The following is a 20,872-nucleotide window of genomic DNA, read 5'->3' on the forward strand; positions in this document are numbered from 1 at the left end:
CTGAAAATTTGTAAACATCATGCGATACAATGCGACTCTTAAAAAGTCACGAAATTTTGAACGTGGATCGTCAAAAAGATGAAATCCTTATTTTGTCTCCTGAAAAAACGTTGAACTTGATGATTTCACGATAAAGGTAACATGGGTGTTGAATATGTTTACACATATAACCAGCCTGAAGTTAGTAACGTCTGCTATAATGTATCGAAAGGTTGAAACAAAAATGACTATTTTTCACCTTTAGAATAATCGAAGATTTTGAATTTATGAAGTCTGAATTTGTTCACGCTGTATTAACAACAGTTTACTGAATTTCAAAACTAACCATCATTGACATTAACGTTACAAATTACATACATGTGTATATTCTATATACCTATAGTGTATATGCTGCAGACCTGTAATACATACGTCATATCTTACTACCGCAGCGTGAGACGCAGAAAAGAGTTTGGCCCTGGTTGGATCGAGGAGATTATCGTTTCAACTATCAAGTCGGTGTTAACGTGTCCTTATAATAACACACCCTCGGTGTGTGCGGTAACTGCATATTTATTTATTTATTTATTTTTTCTTATTCTTTCTATCAAACGGCGGTGCATATTGTGAGGAAACCGATGAACGCGAGAGTGAAAATTATGGAGAAAGAAATGGCAAGGGATGCGAATAAGAGAGATACGCCCCCGTAACTTGCTGCGCACTTCCCTACGTCAAACAAACCCCCGCGTTCTCTTTTCTTCCTCGCCCGCGGCACGTAAACCCGTGGATGACGGCGAGGAGGAAGAGGAAGAGGAAGTGGAAGTCTTACAGGCGCATGCGCAAAACCCTCTCTCGCGATCTTCGTCCTCGTCGACGTCGACGTTTCGCCCTACGACGCGTTCCTGTCCTCCTCTCCTTCCGCGCGCGCGCGCGCACACACACACACACACACACACACACACACACACACACACACACGTAAATTACATACCATACGTGTGTATACATTGTGAGGAGGTTTACGACGACTCGTGGACGCTGTCCTCCAGTCATCGACGACGCGTCGCGCACCACGTTTTCACATTGTTACGTATTGTTGTGACGTTCGGTTGGTTGTTGTTGTTGTTGTTGTTGTTTTTTTTTTGTATCTATTCTTTATTTATTTATTTTTTTTTTTTGTTTCGTTCCTGATTATAACCGACTAAAAATTATCATCCCCTTTCAGCTTTATGTACCATATTATATGACTGTAATGATTTTGTCCTATATATCGTTACATAATTGATGATCCGTGCTAAATAAGAATTGTACTTTTTTGTATGTATATATATATACATACATACGTATATATACATACATACATACGGATATGTTGACCGGAAGTGCTGAGAATAATTGTTTATACCGCGCGGTGATTCCATCTTTCTTCTCTGTTCGTTTCTTTAGGTTGTTTTTGTTTTTTGTTTTTTTTTTCGTCTACTATACGAAAACTAGCCCAGCGGTATTGTCGTTATATTTGACGAAATGTAACGACAATATTTACAGAAAGTGTGAAACGTGGTGGAGTAAGGAGAAATTTTCGTATATTACAACAGACACAAACGAATGTTGACGAATTATTGTAGTAAAAATTTTTTCTTGCGCTATTCGGAGTTACTTGATCAGTGGACGATTAAAAAACGAAGTGAAATGATATTGTTATTGTTATAAATTTTTCTTCGAGATACAACGAAGATTTGCGGAAGTACGAGGATAGGTGATGCGTGTGCGATGTTTGTTCGCTTCTTCTGAGAGGATGATGTAAAAGGATAAGAACGAGGATAAGGACGACGAAGAATCTCCGCGGTTTGACTTCTTTCACCCGCATGGATGAAAAAAAAAAAGCAAAAAAACAAATAAATAAAAGCACGTAAATACGCCTGTCTTACACCTATATATACGTACGAAATTTATGTCGCCTAATGTTTTATAACGTGCATACTCCACCGTCATCTCGTTTGTCAAACATACAGCATAGATTGAGGAGGTATAACGACGTACGTGCGTGTCGTGGTTAGTAGGGACGTAGGTGTTAACCAGGTACATGATTTTTACCACCTATCGCATACGAATCACCGTCATATCGTCGTCATCGTCCAGAATGGAAAGGGATAAATGACGATGGCGATGCAGAGTTTGTTAGTAATTTATTCTGCGTATCTCTCCTCCCCCCCCCCTTTCATCCCTCTATCCCTCTTTCTGTTTTCTTTTCAAACATGCCGCGCTTCTTCTCGTCGCCGCACGACTTATAGGACCTCTGCCTACGTCTATCCGTGTATGTACGCGTGTATGGATGTATGCGCATGTAGGTATAGATTGAGTTTTTCTTAGACGCAGTAAGGTGAAATCAATATTCTTTTATGTACTCCACCCGCCAAGGTCATTCACTCTTCTCTCAAGATTACGTTCTGCAACCTGTGTGACGTATAATGACGCGTTTCAACCATCATGTCTCACATTTAATTTCTTTTCCTCATCATCGTCATCATCATCATCATCGTCGTCGTCACCATCATTATTATTATTGTCGTCGTTATGGTTATTCTCTTGTCCTGTAATATTTTTCGTCTTTCATTTCCCGGCTTTATGTTTTTTTTCCTTCGGAGCAAGTTTTGCTTGCTTTCTCGAATCGTTTCTTTTTTCTTACTTTCGCACAGTTTTCACGCAGACGCGTGGCTAACTTTTATCGCGTATGGTAATTTTGAACATACAATAAAACGATGAAAACGCAAACTCTCTTTTTCTCTCGCGTTGTTATACACGCTCGTTTTCTCGACGAAACTCGTATATCGCGTTGTATAATTTTTGCACGTTTTGCAAATCGAATCGCATTGTATCACATTACATTATACATATTACGTTGCAACATGTATTCTTTTAAATGAGTTTATTATACGATCAGATAAGAAGAAGTGGCGAATACTGGCTTTTGCCGCCAACAGCAGCAGCGTACAGCATCATCGCACGAGCAGCAAAGACCTCTTGGGCTTGGGCAGGGCATGTGGCAATGTTTTGGTCCTCATCGATCCGTGTAGCGCCTTCCTTCCCTTCTCTCCAACTCCACCCTCGTAACCCTCTATATACAGTGTATACGTGTGTGTGTGTGTGTGTATATATATATATATATGTATATTGGGTATATACGCTGACTGCGACGCAGTTGTAGAATGGCGGGCAGGAGAGGAGAGGAGAGAGAGAGAGAGAGAGAGAGAGCCACGGGCGGGCCTGCGTGTAGTCTAACTTGGGATACTTCCGCCCTGTTCGTTCGACGCGCCATCCTTTCCTTCCTCTTCCGTCTCTTTCTCTCTTCTTTGGCGGTGCTGCTGCTGCTGCTGTATTTCATCCCCTCTTTTTTTACTTACACACGTCCTTACGCCGACGACGATACTTGACTACCCCCCCCCCCCCCCCCTCCGCCCTTGCAGGTTCGTCCTTCCGCCTCTTTCGCCGCAGCCCCTGCTGTCAACCCTGTGCTCCTCCTGTTTCCACTTTTATTCCCTCGCCTCTCTTCGTTCCTGTTCACTTCTCTCTCACTCTCTCTCTCTCTCTGTCTCTCCTCTCTCCCAGCAGCTCCTTTTCCGAACCTGCACCCTCAGACACAGCGGTTCTCATAATTGTGCAAACGTACGCGTGTTGCGTATTTTTTTCTTTTTCTTTGTTTCTTTTTTTTTTTTTTTTTTTTCTTCTTCCATATAGCGATTCGGCAATTTTTACCGTTTTACTTGATTCTGGAATTTACTATGAATGTTTATCAGAAGTGGAATTAGTGGAAAATATGCGCGCGTGAGAGGCCGCCCGAGGCTGAAATTAACAAGCAATAATTGACAGCGACAAACGTTTCAATGTCTTCATTCGAACGGGGTAATGAAGCGTGAAGATGAAAATTTTTCAAAATATCTTGTAAATCATCTCAGATACTTTAAAATAGAATTATGAGAATAAAAGTGAACCTTTTTTTTTTTTTATTTATCTCTTATTTCCAAAAAAAAGCTTACCACTTTTGGCTGCCAATTCTGGCTGCTCTAACTTCAGCTTTCTCATGCGAGATGCGGATTATCGTTCGTTATATCGTCGTTTCGGTTTATAAACGTTGTTCCCGCGCAAATTGCTGCCGCGGCAATGATATTTTCAGGATTTCCACACTTGGCCAGGGAATTTTGGAAACCCTGGAAATATTGTCATGGAATTCTGAATATCTGAAATAATTGGGCAAATGTCGGGGGTGTTTGCTGCTGAAAGACAGAGAATCGTTTACTGTGTATTTTTTTATTTAATTTTTTCTTTCCGTTCATACAAACACGTTCCACAAATTATTTTTCAAGAATTTAGATAAATTAGATCTAACGTACAGAATTTTTTTTCAAGCTATGGAATATTCCTAAATATAATGCCTTACGAATGATTGTGAGCATCGGCTGAATGATGGGGCGAAAAAAAAAAAAAAAAATGAAAATGCGTATATTTTTATCAATTTGCCGTAACCAATTGATTAATTTTTCCGAACCGGTTAGGGAGAAAATTATAAAATTATTGCCAGGAAAAGCCCGGGGAATTTTGGAATGGAGATTTAGCGGGCGAGCAGCCAGCCTATGCTTTACTACGTCGGTAATGAAACTGCCACTCTTACCATATAAGTATTATAACCTCTACTCGTATATATGGACAAACTTACGACGTTTATATTAATATACCGCATACCTGTTCAATGGTTTCGATTGCTCTCACGTTGTTACGGTGCATCGGCGCGTGTATAAAAAGAATTAAAAAATTAAAAGATGACAACGAAAAGAAAAAAAAAAGGGAGGGGGGGCGGGGGGAACCATATCTACGGTGTTTGTACGACGCATGTACAACCTATTGTACGCACACGTAGGTATTTACTACGTGTATTACCGTACGTTTCGGCTTGAATACCCACTGCAGGCGGTATCGATGTTGGGCGTGAGACGAAACCTACACCTGCAGGTCACCTTTATTGCGGCTGCTCTTACGCGTGGTTACAACGTATGCGAACACACACACACACGTGTATACATAGGTGTATGTAGTTGTGTCATTTAATGTATGCATGTATTTGTACGGCAGTTTTGTGTAATAACAGCGAGACGCGATTCCTTTTCGCTAATTCTCATCCTCATTCTCTTTGTCTACATATACACGTGCGTGCGTGTGTGTGTGTGTGTGTGTACGCGTACGTATAACGCACGCTCTTCACCTTCGTCTTCTTAATCGCAATCTTCTCGCAATGCGTATTACATGTATGAGAGGCACGTGAGTTTGGGTATTATTTTCACTCGGCGGTATAGTTTTGTACACGACGAGTAGTATTGGTGGTAGTAGTGGTAGTGGTATAGCGAAGTAGGAGGAGGAGGAGGATCGAATGCAACGACCGAGAAAGAGCAGTCACCGTCGCTCCTTGGGCGTATTATCATCATTATCGCATGTATATACGTACAGAAAAGATGCACATATATATATATGAATGCAATGTGTGCAATGCGACAACACAACGTATTATACCGTACGTACATACGTATGCAATATACATACCGCGAATATATTTATACAACAAACAGAGAGGCATAATCCGCTCGCGTAGTACTACACGAATCCAAACACCTGCGAGTATCATACATACGTGCGTGTGTGTGTGTGTGTGTGCGTACGTATGTGTATGTATATCATGTATGTCCACACATGTCATCATCTTTATCTCTATATGCGCGTACACGTCGAGAGACGAGGAATAAGGTGTATCGTTGGTAATACCTACATCCGTATTTAATACGTGTGTGTGTGTGTGTGTTAGCGTGCATGGATGTGTACACACATATATATATATATATATATCGCGTATCGCGGAGAAGCGGCAACTCCGTTTTAAATTATCGACCCTCCGCGTCTCTCGTTCCCGCTACTTTTGTCCTCCTCTGGAGTAGTCGCGCTGCTTCGGCGTGTATCCGAAACCCCCCCTCCCTTCTCGCTTTATCCTTCTCCTTCTCCATGTTCGTTCGGATTGCTCTCATTGAGCCGGCTCTTCTCGCTTCGAACGCGCAGCAGCAGCAGCAGCAGCAGCGGTGAGAGAAGTCGGGCCGCCGAGTGTGTAGAGGAGGAAAGAAGATCGCTGCGGCGGAGGGGGGGGGGAATGGCGTGGTACGCTACGTGTGCACCACTGGTTGCGCCCCCCCCCTATTTCTCTCTCTCTCTCTCTCTCTCCACCCTCTACTCGCAATAGTTTTACTTCCCGCCGGTTTCCCTACGTCGCGTCTCTCTCTCTCTCTCTTCTCTCCTCTTCTCTTCTCTTCTCTCTTTCTTTCTCGTCTCTCCGTCGCTGCCTCGCTCCGCGCCCGTTTTCCTTGCCTGCCTCGGTATATACCTCGTCGCAGGCCGCGTCGCTCCTCACTCCTCGTAGCAGTGGTAGTAATAGTAATAGTAGTAGTAGTAGTAGTAGTAGTAGTAGTAGCAGCAGCGTGTAGTGTTAGGGCACGTGGTGAATGAAGCCGTTGCCCTCGTCGCTCACCCCGCGTCTACATCCTCTCACCATGCGACGACGCGTATTAAACGCGTGCTTGTGTGTACGAATGTACGTACGCGTGTGCGTATCTCTCTCTCCCTCTTTCTTTCTTTCTTTCTTTCTTTCTCTTTGCACGCGCGCGCGCCTACGATCACCGACACAATCGTCGAGAACGCTTCTCTCTTTACTTCATTTTCTTTCGCTACGCATGCGAGCGGACACGCACGTATGTACGTGCATGCGTACATACATACATGCATGCTTAGGCAAACGGCACATACCTGCGTATAATATACGCACACACACACTCGGGGCGGTCGGCGGTGATGCGGCGTTGTGGCGAGTTTGTTGTAACCGCGTGCAGTTACGCGTTGTGTGCATGGATACACGTATTTATACGTATAATGTATATTTATGCCGGAGGGGGCATCTTCGTTTCGTTTCGTATCCTTCCTTTGGCAGGTGTTGATTAGTTTTTATTATTATTATAACTATTATCTATAACAACATCCTCTCCCGCCCATTTCTCAAAATATATTCAATATACAGGGTATTTCATAAAAAGTTTTTGTAAATACATATTTCATTACAACGGATATTTGTTATCGTGCAGGTTATGATTTTCTTTTCTTTTTTTTTTCTTTTTCTTTTTCTTTTTTTCTCGAGTAGATTGGAATTCTCAGCTCTGGATGGTTGAAATTAGATTTGAAATTCTAAAAGAGTCAAGAGCGTGTGTTGTTAATGAGGTTAATTTGTAACAGGATACGTAATCGTTGCGTTTGGCATACTCTGATAGTCTTTTTTAAGAGATTTCACTTTTACTCTTCTCGATGCAATAATCTAGGCTCCGAGTATTCCGGACATTTGTTTCGTTTGTCCTGTCGAGATAAAAAAGGGATGTGAAAAAAAAACATATGAAAAAACAATTTCTAGCCTGACATGCCATGTTATATTTTTCTTCAGACTTGTCCCTCTCGGAGAGAGTCTTAAGCATATTTCGGGGTATCTATTATCATCTGGAACTTGAAAAAATATTTTCCACAAAATTTAAGGTTATCTTATGTGCGTGCGTGTATATATATGTAAGATTAGATCGAATTTGAAATTTTTGCCCGCCGTGTTGGATTCGATATTCAAAATTTTTTAAATCCGATTTCAGATCCGTTAATAGCGGGGCTAGAAACTTGTAATTTGTGTAAAACATGTACACGTTTAGATGGGGATAAAATTCTCGGAAATGAATTATTACTTCAATTTTCACGATTTCTTTCAAATTTACGTTAAATCGCATTGTAAACCTGTTTCATTGTTAGTACGATATCAGAAATAGCGAAAAAAAAAACGACAAAGAAACGTGTGTTTCAAAGTTGTCTAAGTATAGGAAAAAAAGAAATGAAAAATTTATATAAAATAGGTGGTAGGAATACTTATATATCGGTATGACTCAAAGGGTTAAATCATCATCCACGATAGAAGAGGAGTACGTTACGGACGGCAAAGAAGCCACATATGCCTTGGCGATCCGTCCAGGGATCTTTGATCTCTTGGTTATGAGTCGCGTTCGTGCCTGTAATAATACCTACATGTGTAACAATTGTAACCAATGATTCTCAGAACGCCCGGAATGTCATTTGATCAACAACTCGATTGGATGGATAATTCATTTATTATTACCGCTTGTAATACGACCCTCCGTATTTAACGTCTCGCACGTGTGATCTACAACATATACGTAACTATAATTCTATGACGCTGACAAATTTCACACATTCTTTGTATTTACGTGCGTGCAATTTTTTTTTTTTTTTTTTTCATCAATTTTCGTAACTGTTTATCGATTATTATTATTAAATAAAAACTTCTCTCTCTCTCTCTGTCTCTCTCTGTCTCTCTCTAGATTCCCGCTAGTGTTTTCAAACTATAATTCACGCAATCGCGTACGTATATTGGTGTGTGATGTCACGGCTCACGTACGCGCATGTTGTTTGAAAATGTCACTGAAAACGCGATTAGATTATAAATACGTAGGTAATAGGTGGTAGGTATGCGTACACACGCACACACACATGTATGCATATGTTTACGCATGCGTACCGTACACCCTACGTCACAGGCAACAGTCCACGTGGAGTTACACGGCGTAGTTGGAAATTGGTGGAAAATTTTTATCCATCGTTGTTGCACGCACATATGTTACGTACATGTACATTGTACATGCATAACGATGCGAAAGAAATTCGTCATTTTTTACACGCACGCGCGGTTAACGAGGAAACGAGGCATATTGGTAGTAATAAGAATAACAACGACAACAACAACAACAACAATAGTAATAACAATAATCGTGATTTACGTATATTTCGATCGGCGCACGTAATAATTGTTCTCGCAAAACCCGCGCGCGACGAATAAAACGTTAATTGTTATTCAATCAGAAATTGTTATTCATTCAGAAATTGTCCGCTCAATCGACGATCAATAAGCCAATAAAATTTCGCTTCTATCGTCGCGTGGTATTTTCATCTACATACATTATATATATATATATGTATATATAATAATATATATATATACACACGCGCACACACGCACAGATACGTATAGATTTATTTTAGGGTGTTTCAGGATAAAATAATTTGCTATTTTCGACCGGTGGCACCTTCTAAAAAGTTTGTTTATACATTTTAAAAAAGATGATAGCGTTTTACGTTACGTGGAGGATAGGGTTCATTTCATTGTTCACTTTTTTTATTTGCTAAATTTTTTACAAAATTTTTACGAATAAACGCGTTGCAGCTCTTCGATTATCGTTTCTTTCCTGACGTTCGTGTTCGACCCAGAGATCACGATCCACAACACAACGATACGTCAAACGGGAATCTTTATTCTCTTGGATCAAAAGTTCACGTTGAATTATAACCATTTTATGAGATTGTATTAAAAATGAAAAAATCGTGAATTGATGTTGAGAAAATGAAGGAAAAAAATTTCATTCGCAATTTTTCATAATATGAAAAAAAAAAAAAAAAATATATATATATATATATCATGTAAAGTGGAACGCTCGTATTTTCACAGAATCTCTCTTTCGATCTAAACGAAACTTATCAGGGTGTTTAATGGTGGAAAATCGCTAATTACTTCTATTCCCAAACACCCTACCACGTGTATAGAGTAATAAACCAAATATGGAATAATATATTTTCATCCCAAAGTAGCGAATAAGCTGAAATGAAATATATCACAACCTACTGCACATCATCGATGTGTCATCGAAATAAATCATCCATCATTCACGCGGCTGTCGTCAGCGTTCGCAGCCTTGACTAATTTTCTAATAACAAGTCTCTCGACTTATCGTCTTTAATCTGATTTTTCAACGCGATTAGGCCTGTGACACGCACGCGTATGTGTGTGTGTTAGTTTCTGACACACTCGTACGCGCGTTATGTTACGCAGCGGGTCAAATCTGTCGTGTAAAATATTAATAAACTATTTCCACGCACGTGCATTAATATTCCTGTTACAGGTATAACGGAATATCCGTTATATAATTATTGTTTTACTATACTCGAAACATTCAAGCCTCGGTCACACGCGTCATCGCGTGTCGATAACCTGGAACGCCTGAAATATACAATAATAATAACAATAACAAAAATAATAATCGATTCGACCGATGACGTATCCCACAAATTGTCTCACATGCGAATGTATGTTTTTTGCGTATAGGTACGCACGTCACACGTGTATGAAAAACGGTTCTCGGTAATTACATGACGATCGTACGATGTACGTGTAATGTAATTCACAATGCACCCGATGATGAACGCGAGCTATCATCAAATTCCTCTTAATTATAAACGATCATCGATATAATTTATCGACGAATTACGAGCTTGCGATATGTATGTCGTATGTGTATATATATATATATATATATATATGGCATACACGCTTCTTCTTGCCTAATTAATTCGAAAGAGTAAAAAAAAAAAAAAAATAAATAAAAAATAAAAAAAATCAACGAACTAAAAAACGTTTTGATAAAATCGTTATTCGTTCATCCATGGCGTTATAGCAACATATATGTGTATGTATTATTTGTTTCTTTCTTCATATATATATGCATATAAGTGTACATCAATTAGGCAACAGGAAGTAGCAGAGAAATCCATATCGTTTTTACCCGTGGCATTATTATAACGTAAGTATACATGTATAAATATTATAATAACGCCGTGGGTAAACGATAACGATTTTTCTACTACTTCCCGTTGCCTAATTGATATATACTTATATGCATGTATGTGTATGTGTATGAAGGAAAAACCGAATGAAATATATATGATGATGATGATATTTCTTTACCACGGTCTGGGACTACCGCATATCAGAGGTTTCCGGTTCGACGTTCCGGTAAAATAGCGGGTGAAAAACCGCAAAAAGATTATATATATACATATATAGTACGGCGGAATTCCATCCGAACTCAATAAACTTCTGATAAACCGTTGACGGTTGTGATTTTATTTTTCAAAAGTAAAAGTAAATGATAGATCAATGTTTAAGGCACGATTACAAGGAAACGGATCGATCTACGTCAATTTAGTTGGAGAGCTTTTTTTGTAGGAAATTTAATTTCCTACAAATATATGGATTGATAAAATTTTTCATATCGATAATTGACGGATTTTTGGTAAACAAAAATTGCGGTAAATGTTACAAAATCAATAGCTGTAACGATACACCCCTCAATATTAATATTAAGGGCTCAAACTTGAAGGATAATTTTTATTTGTCGTCTGGAACAATGTTTTTACGGTACCGTTAAAAAAAAAAAAAAAATTCCTTGTTAATTAATTCTCGACGTCTGTAATCATTGATTGTATTTTCCGCTGCTCCCGCGTCTTTGTCGTTTCGTTCGCTTATCGAGCACCTTCCTCCTCCCCCTCCTCCCAGAATCGAACTTTGAAAGCGCGTAACGCACGCCGCAGCCATCAGTCGAGGATCAACCCTCGCCGGGGTTGGATCCGATCGTATTTGGAACTTTTTCCCTCCTCTTATCTCCTCTTGTTTGTTCGATTCGTTTCGCGTGTCGTTTTGTTTAAATAAAAAAAAATAAAAATAAAAATAAAAATAAACAAAATAACGAACTATCTGTAAACAAGTTCAGTGCAGAGTTAGTTTATCGTCGTCGTGGTCGTCGTCGTTGTTGTTGTTGTTGTTGTTGTTGTTGTTGTTGTTGGTATTATTATTATTATTATTATTCCACGCGGTATTGACTCCTATGTAACAATCTTCGTGCGGTAAAAAACGGGATTGTAATATCTGATGCAAAAACATACCGTTGCGGTATAATTTATAAGGTAAACCGAGGCGCGAGTTGATAAAATATTGTTACAAGGTATTACAGGATGGATGAATGGAGATGCGGAGAGAAAATGTGAGATTCTTTTTTTTTCTTTTTTTTTTGTTTTTTTGTTTTTTCATCGTTACTCTTGTTCCTCCCCCTTAAATTATATCCAGGGTTTTTCGTATATCGCGCGATCGAAGATCCGTAAAGATAGAGGGAAAAAAGATATAGAAAGAATGAAAGAAAGAAAGAAAATACGCAGCAAACGGAAGTTGGAACGTAACGTAAGCAAAATCTACGACGAACGTTTTGTGGTGAAGTTAACCTAGCGTAAAACTATTCATTCGACCGACTTAAAAGCGAGTATATCGGAGTACGCGATTGTATAGTTTGTCCCCTTATCGTTGTACTTCGAACAATAACAACAATAATAATTATTGTATTTAAACCGATATCGTACGATGACGGCAGTTGTATTTGACCACCGAACAATGTGTTCGTTGACTTTTTTTTTCTCTCTTCATTTTTTAATTGTTTTTTTTTTTTTTTTTTTTTCTCGTCCCTGATTATCCTTTTTGTTTCCCGCAATCGCACAGCGATGGATAACAATTATCGTATGTCAATGAATAATACGCGTCGTATCGGATGATGCAGAAATAATTTTAACAATGGTTATGAAGATGAAAGAACGAAAGAAAAGAAAAAAAGAAAAATGTACGAAAAAACCAACCGAGTTAAACGAAACACAAGCAAATTATCTTACTATGGTTAAAATTCCGAGAGATCTAAATTTCGAATTATTTGGCGGCGAAACTTGAGGTGAAGATGTCAAACTTTGACGAAACATCAAAGTTTCGATTGGTCCGAAACCGAGGTTCAAAGTTCCGAACTTTTTTTTAATTCCGACAAGTCAAACGTTACGAAAGTGCGATAATGAGAAAATTGAAAAATGTGAAACATCGATATTCCGAGTGATCCAAGATTTTCAGTTTCGTAAATTTTTGCCTTGGTAAAATTCCACCACTTTGATGGTTTTTTGTATCGAATTTTCGATACTTTCACGTTCGGGATCCTGGTCAACTCCGATTTTCGAATTTTCTCATTTTTTACACCCACTCGTAGAGTAAATACTTCATTTTTCCAAATTCCCGTTCTATCGGAACTTTTCTTCGTCGTGACTTGAAATTTTGTCATCTAGCATTTCGTGACATTGAGCCGTCGGCTTTCCGACCATACGAAACTTTGTTGTTTCTCCAAAGTTTGTTCTCTTTACTTCGAGTTTCGCCACCAAATAATTCGGTATTTTACAGGCTTTCGGAAGTTGAACTCCTCCCCGTTATAATAAACCTCTCGTTTCATTAATATCAATTTATATTACATTCTGCCCTTCCTCCTATTTCCCTTCTTCTTTTTCCCATTATTATTCTTACGTAAGTCTCCCACGACGCGATGCGCATTATCTGTCTTCGATGAATATATTTTTCGCACCCTATGGTTTTTTTTTTTTTTTTTCTTTTTTTTTTACCTTTCCCATTTCTTTCTCTGCGCATTTTTTTTTTTTTTTTATCGTAGGCCCCCCCGCCATACGCTGCGGATGGCTAAATCTCAGCGAACATAAATACAATTATACGTATAACATGTATAATAATATAATAATATGCGCGCCAAAAAAAAAAAAAACACGCCACGGTTGTTTGTTCTTGAATAATAACACTCCGGAATCTTTTATTATTCTCTGCGCCTGACAATGAAACGTTATTTTTTGTGCGGCTATTTTGTCTTATGTCTCTTCCTCTTCTCTCCTCTCCCCTCCTCTTTTGTCACTTTATTTAATTTTATTTACTAAATTATTTTTTTTATAAAAATAATTTTTATATATATATATATATTATACATATTACGTGTTATAACACTGAATTGAAATTGTGTGATGCGTTTGATAATAGAATTTTTTTCCTCTTTTCGCAAATATGGTTATAAAATTATGATCAAAGTATAAATATCTTGTTTTGTTTGTTTCAAATTACAGAAAACTGAGCCAGTGATCGCTAAAGTGGGGGGATTGTGAAGAAGGAAAGAGGAGCAAGAAGAAGAAGATAATTAAATAAAATAAAATAGAAGAAAATCGAGCAGCGGAGGCATAAATAAAGTGAATTAAATGAACAATTAATTAAACGTTGAAGGAAAAATTAACTGTCAATTTCCATCATCATCGTCTTGTGCTTCTTTGTCGTCGTAGTTGTGTTTTCTTGGTCTGACCGTGTCTGACTCTTTTTCTTCGTTTATGTGGCGTGTGCGTGTGTGTGAGAGAGAGAGAGAGAGAGACGTGTCGAAGAATTAACATCGCTTTTTGGAATTAAATTACATACCGTCACATGACGCGTGTCGTCCGTAAACGTAATAATGTGAAAGTTATTGAACCAAAGTTGACGTTAGTAAGTGTATAACAAATAACGATTAACAACGATTCGAAGAATAATTCGATAAAAACTGTTGTATAAAAAAGTATAAAAAATCACCTCGGAATAAGGGTTGTAAGAGACGAAATAAAGGGGTTGGGATGGTGTACGTGTGTAAAACGACGATATTGTGAGAGAAGGAAAAAAGAAAAAAAAAAAGATGCTGAAAACTATCGATAACATTGTACGTGTATGCGGTGTAAAGAAATTGAATAAAAGAAGAAAGAAATGACGAGAGGAGGTGGCGGTGAAGGAGGAGGCGGAGTTGGAGAAAGGTAAAGAGGAAATGATTATTATAAATTGATATTCGATATTTTCATCGGCAAGATAATAATAATAATAATAACAATAACGATAATGATAATAACAACGATAATATATCGTGCATACAATTATCCACGTGAGCAAGGAAAAGAGAAATATTTTCACCCCCCCCTCACGTTTCACAACCGCCGTTGAAACTTCGGACGGTGAGCAAGAAAATTAATTAAACGAACTAAAGAAATAATAATAAAAAAAAAATAAAAAATTCATCGGTACGATTTTTAACGCTGAAAGTTTCGATTTACCGTTGTTGATAATTTTCGAAAAGAAGAGGAAAACGGCAGCAACGAATCAAATTAAATTGAAAAAAAAAAAAAAACAAAAAACTTGACGAGGATAATACCAAAGTGTTTTTTTTTTTATTTCTTCCGTTTTTATTTTTATTTTTTTTTATTCTTCTTGCAAAAATGTCTTTAACGCGCGAACAATCTTACGCCGTTGGATAACAGATGGAAGCGTGTAAGTCGTTATGTAATGAAAGAGATGTGATATTACAGAAGAAAAAAAAAAAAAAAAATGATATAAACAAATGGAATAAAAAAAAAATTTAAAAGAGAAAAGAGAAGAAAGAAAACATTTTACAAAGCGATGGACAAATGTAAGATTGGGTAAAATAGTTGTATAAAAATCTGATAACTGCACAGTGTATACCTGAAATTATTATATTATAATAATAATAACAATAATAATAAAAATACAAATAAATAAATCAGGATGGGGAGAAGAACGGTGAATAATATGAGGTGGAGAGAGCATCAGCGAAACGAAGACGACGACGGCAGCGTCGCGACGCCAACGACGAAGACCGCGAACGAATCGTCGACGTTGATTTTGAACAGACTCTGTTACTCGTGCAGAATTTGTCAGGCCGACGAGGCTGGGCGAGATAAAAACGAAAATACGGTGGAATATCGATGCGAAATATGCGAACGTCTCCAGGGTAGCGTCGACGACGACGACGACGACGTCGACGATTTGTCGACGGACGAGAAGGAGGAGGAGAAGAAGAAGAAGAAGGACGAGGAGGATTATCGCGGGAAACGGAGGAGCAGATTATTTTCACGGGGTTTTTTTAACGCCTCGTCAAAACTCGAACCACTAGCTATGGACTGCGGTCGACGTCAAAGCGACGTCGGTCAGTGGCTGAGATGCGCCTCGAGTGTCGTGCGATGGCGTCGTTTCACGAAATCGTTTAAGAATTTTTTTAACGCTTCCTCATCGTCGTCGACATCGTCGTCATCATCGTCATCGTCGTCGTCGTCGTCGTCATCGTTATCATCGACGACGACGACACGTCGACCAAGTTGTTGCTCCTCAGCGTCCGTACTGTTCAGGAATCTATCGACGATCAATGTTTCTACGATATTTTTCATCGTTCTATTCATCGCGAACTTAAATTACGCATCAACTACAAGTGCTCACGGTGTTTACGATACCACGGACAATCGATATTATAATTCTAACGGTCGTCATACTCAACACTTCGATCACGCCGTCAGGGATATTTCTTCGTCTTCTTCTGCTGCTGCTGCCGCTTCTTCTTCATCTTCTTCTTCTTCTTCGTCTTCTTCTACTTCGTCTTCGGCGAAACGAACCGGTGAGTTGACTTATCAATTAACCTTATATTTATTAGTATTTATTTTATGAATATAATACACACACACACACACATAGAGATTTTATTCATCGTCAGTATTTCGATGTGTTTAAGCGTACGTTTAAGTACACGCAAATTTGGGGGACGCTTTTGTTTTTTCTCTTCTTCTCTTACGCAAGTTTAACCCTTCGACTTCTACGAAATAACACGAATAAAAAAATCAGGATAAAATATAAATCCGATATGTATGGTGGACGATAGTTTCAAATTTTATGGAGTAGGGTGCAAAAATTTTACGCAGGTGTTTCAGGAGTCGCTGATTGGATTTGCCGTACTGAATTACCAGAATCTGATTTCAGATTGTTAATCAGCGATTCCAAAAATTTCTCGTCACAGAGTTTTATTCTCCGGATTAGATGAAATTTGAAATTTTTTTCCGCCATGTCGGATCCGCCGTCTTGAATATTTTTAAACCCGTTATCAGATTCGTAATCGGCGAGCCCAAAAACGTATAATTTATGTAAAACGCGTATACGTTTAGAAGGGGTAACTTTTGACTTTTGATTTGATTTTTTCAATCGATTTCTTTCCAGCAATAATAATTTACAATGTACCGCGTTAATTACTCCAGAGTATTGAAAACCTCTTAGTATACTATCGGAAATAGGAGAACGCCGCAAAGATATATGTTTTCAAGTTTGTCTAAATACGCAAAAAATTGATGCAAAATACCGAAAAGGTTGAGCATCTTTTTTTCGAAATGAGCAAGAAAGGTTGAGAAATTTTTTGACCGTTGATTAAAATGGTAAGAAAAGCTTCCCTTTCCCGAAGATGTTAAATTCTAACAACAACTTTCTATTAAACAGATGAAAAACGTTGTTTTTCAACACCGATTCATTCGGAACTTTATTTATTAGACGTAATCGAATTGGCACTGTTAGCGTTCGGATTTTCATTGATCGTATGTGGAGGAAAAAAAAAAATAATCGCTTATCCGGTCATGAAAATTCAGACCATTATTCGAACTACATATTTTTATTTCAACACCGTGCATTAACACACGTGTCTTACGTACGTTGTGATAATACACCGTATACGTGTATATGTAGATTTCGTGCGATGTGTAATTTACTAATTACGACCAATCGCGTCGCGTTTCATTAGTCTAATAAATCACCGCGGTAAGAACGTCGACGACGACGATGACGGTGATGATGAGAATAAAAATAAGTAACAGCGGCGGTGTCGGCGGGGAGAGGAGTTTGGTCTTGATAAGAATTTTTCAGAAGTGAATGGACAATCTTATCTTTCTTTCACGTAACTAACTAACTATAACGATACGCGTGAGGTCTACATAGATATACACGACCACGTATGTATTTGCATTTAGCCGCCGACGGTTTGTTTTAATGTTTTCTTTTTTTTTTTTTGTTAGTTTTTCTCTCTCTCTCTCTCTCTCTCTTTTCCTCATCTCCTTATCTCTCGCATACAACACACGTTGCGTATGGTGTAACAACCATAGTTTGCATACGTGACATACGCGACATACGCGTGTAACGTTCGTTGAAATTATTTCTGTTTACCGAGGCACACGTGTCAATGGCGCGTAAAGTAAGATCGCGGTTCTTCACTTGACCAAACAAGCTTACGGACACGGATGTACGACGTATACCTACTACAGGTAGTACCGCTTATATTTATACGTGGTTATGTACGCAGAGTGGGGAAGAAAAAAAAGAAAGAAGTAAGAAGAAGAAGAAAAAAAAAAAAATATTATACGAAATAAAAAATTGGAGCGCGAGGAGAAAGAACAAGAAGGTGTGGGAACAACGCTGGCGCCAGTCGAGAGTCGCGTTAAACAACGATATATGCATTTTAATATTTATACGTTTGTATGTAAAACGCTCGGATGAAATGTATCTGAGGAGAATGATGAGAGAGAGAGAGAAAATTGTACGTTGTATACGTTTTATATACGCGCAGGATTTCGTAAATATGTTATTATATAGAGGAAAAAAAAAAAAAAAAAACCCATAATACACGTATTACAACGTACACATATATGAGATATATTATTATCGCGCGAGTTTATACGTTGGAGGAAAATGTCGGAACCGTCTCGTTGTTTTTTAATTTATTTAATTTTTTTTTTAACAGAGTTTGAAAAACCCGTTTCCCAAAAAATGGATCGTATTTGCATTGTTTTATCGTGAATAAATTTCATACATACACGCGCCTGCGTACGATACATAGACGCAATGTAAGCGAGAACGTTTGTATTTATTATCGTTATAAAACGATAATTTTTATGCCGAGCAACGATCGCCGGCAGGAAACGTAGTACAATTACTATATCCTATATCCTATGTACACATACCGAATGAAACGTACAACGTCATCGCGTGCCTATGTAGTATAGATAGGTGGTATGTATTGCGCGATTGTTAGAGGCGCCGATGTGATAAGAATCTGCACATTCATAAAGAGAGAGAGAGAGAGAGAGAGAAGAGGGCGGCTGGGAGGAAGGGAATATTTATCACAACGGTTCATCATCTGACGCAATTAATTATCCGAGTAAAATGGAGTTGTCGTTTCTAATATCTTGATTTTACACTATTTTAACAAAATTGAGACGATTTGAAAGAGAGAGAGAGAGAGAAAGAGAAAATTGATGCGTTTTTTTTTCTACATCCCTTCTTTTGCATACACACGTCGTACCTAAAACCTATTACAATCATTTTTCTTCAGTCTTTAACAAGAATATTATATGTATACATGTATATAATGTTTTGTTAATATGCTGTGAAACTTTCGCGATTGTATTGTTGTAATAAATATAATGCGTAAGCTTTGACTTGTGATATTTATACTACATTATATATGTCGAAGCAAATTTTTGCCAAAAAAAAAAAAAAAAAAATGAGAAAATCCGAAACAAAGAAAAATCTAAATGGTGAAATTTCATCAAGCCAGAAATTCAGAGGACTGAAAATCTTGGATCATTCGGAATTTCGATGTTTCAGATTTGTAAATTTTCTCATTTCCGCACTTTCCGAACTTTGACTTGTCGGAATTTGTCGCTTTCGAAACTTTTCAAATTCGGAATTTCAACACCGCCTCAAAAATCAGCAACAAGGAAATCTCCTCCTTCTTCTTCTTCTTCTTCTTCTTCTTCTTCTTCTTTTTCGCAATAATATGTAGCGATTATTCCGCTTAACGCGATTTATCACTTATATTATTATTATTATCATTATCATTATTATAATTATTAAACTCGTTAAAATTGTTGTTGCCCGAATTGCGCGAATCGTCCGGAACTCTCTGCGTAACTCTCTTCGGTTGGATCTCGAATTCTTCGGAACGCCGAGGCGATAAGAAAAATACCGTGGCACAAGATACTGGCTGCGTGTACGTTTGACGTTGCCATTGAGAATTGAACGGTGGCCGGGGTTTGCAATCTTTTTCCTTCTTTTCTTCGCACACCGATAAAAAAAAAAATAAAAAAAAAATAAAATCATTGTACATCACGTGGATATTAAATGTAATATTGATTCGTGCAGAATTTGTTTCACTGCGCTTGGACTTTTTTTTATTCACCCTTTCTTTTCCTCTTGAAGTTTCATTAGCTTCCGATTATTCGTTAATCGATGTTAAAAAATTTATCCCAACTTTGAGTTGATTTTTTCTTCTTTCATTTCTGTTGTGGGGGGGGGGGGAAGAAATGATCGGGTTACAAATCATACGCTCGGTTTATTTTTTTTATTTCTTTTTTTTTTCTCGTCTTATCACTATTACTATATCGATACAGTATTAATCGTTTTTATTTTCTTCAATTGTTCATTCATGTTTTGTAACGTTGTACGTATAATAACGGAACGGAGGTGAGAAAAATAGAAAAAATGAAAGAGACGAGATTAAAGAATTTTCGAGAGCGAGGGGAAGAGAGAGAGAGAGAGAGAGAAAGAAGGAGAAGAAAAGGGGAAAAAAAAATGAAAATAAAAAAGGCGAACAACAAGATAACAAACAGTTCACGCCTCCGTTTCCGACGATGATCTTTGTCTCTGACAGTCAGCGACGACGCGTGTCTCGTTATTGACGCAAGGCTCTATATTCGATGGATTATGGATAGGGTATGTAATACGGGCGTCGTGTAAATTTAGGCGTACGAAACGATGTTCTATTTTTGCATCGGTCTTTACCTTTAAAAACGCGGAAGGAGAAGAAGACGAAGACGAAGATGAGGATGACGATGAAGGCGAATTTTGCGTCGATGAATCACGCGCCTTTCCTATCGCGTCGCATCGTCTCGGTGTGACGTAGGTGCTTTTTACAAATTTTCCACAACCCGAGACGATGTTTTTCTTTTTTTTCTTTTCCCTCCCATCCTTCTCTATCGTTCCATTTGTTTGTTTTTTCTTTCTTTTTTTTTCTTTTTTTTTTCTTCTTCATCCCCGTTTTTCTCTCCTCTTCTACGCGCGCATCGCGACACTAATTCTTTCTTCTTTCGATTTTCCTCGATCGTCGTTGCGTACAATATCGTAATTCTAAGATCTCTTGATATAATATTATTTATTAATTATTTCCTTTACATTATCGTACAAATT

At 38.1% G+C, this 20,872-nt stretch overlaps 1 protein-coding gene across 3 annotated transcripts in view; it reads left to right on the forward strand.

Moving 5' to 3' along the window:
* The window catches only part of LOC124186473 (insulin-like receptor), a 47,291-nt gene that overhangs the window by 5,072 nt on the left and 21,347 nt on the right, over nucleotides 1–20,872 (forward strand). The window contains exons 1-2 of one of the 3 annotated variants that reach the window (XM_046578225.1): nucleotides 11,777–11,901; nucleotides 13,918–16,268. In XM_046578225.1, the coding sequence (XP_046434181.1) occupies nucleotides 15,386–16,268 (883 nt within the window). In that variant the 5' untranslated portion in view covers nucleotides 11,777–11,901; nucleotides 13,918–15,385. Of the gene's footprint in view, nucleotides 1–11,776; nucleotides 11,902–12,484; nucleotides 12,603–13,917; nucleotides 16,269–20,872 lie in introns of those variants that run through there. The other 2 variants (XM_046578226.1, XM_046578224.1) reach the window with 2 other exon arrangements.

This window comes from Neodiprion fabricii, chromosome 7, assembly GCF_021155785.1.
Source record: "Neodiprion fabricii isolate iyNeoFabr1 chromosome 7, iyNeoFabr1.1, whole genome shotgun sequence".
NCBI classification, from domain to species: domain Eukaryota; kingdom Metazoa; phylum Arthropoda; class Insecta; order Hymenoptera; family Diprionidae; genus Neodiprion; species Neodiprion fabricii.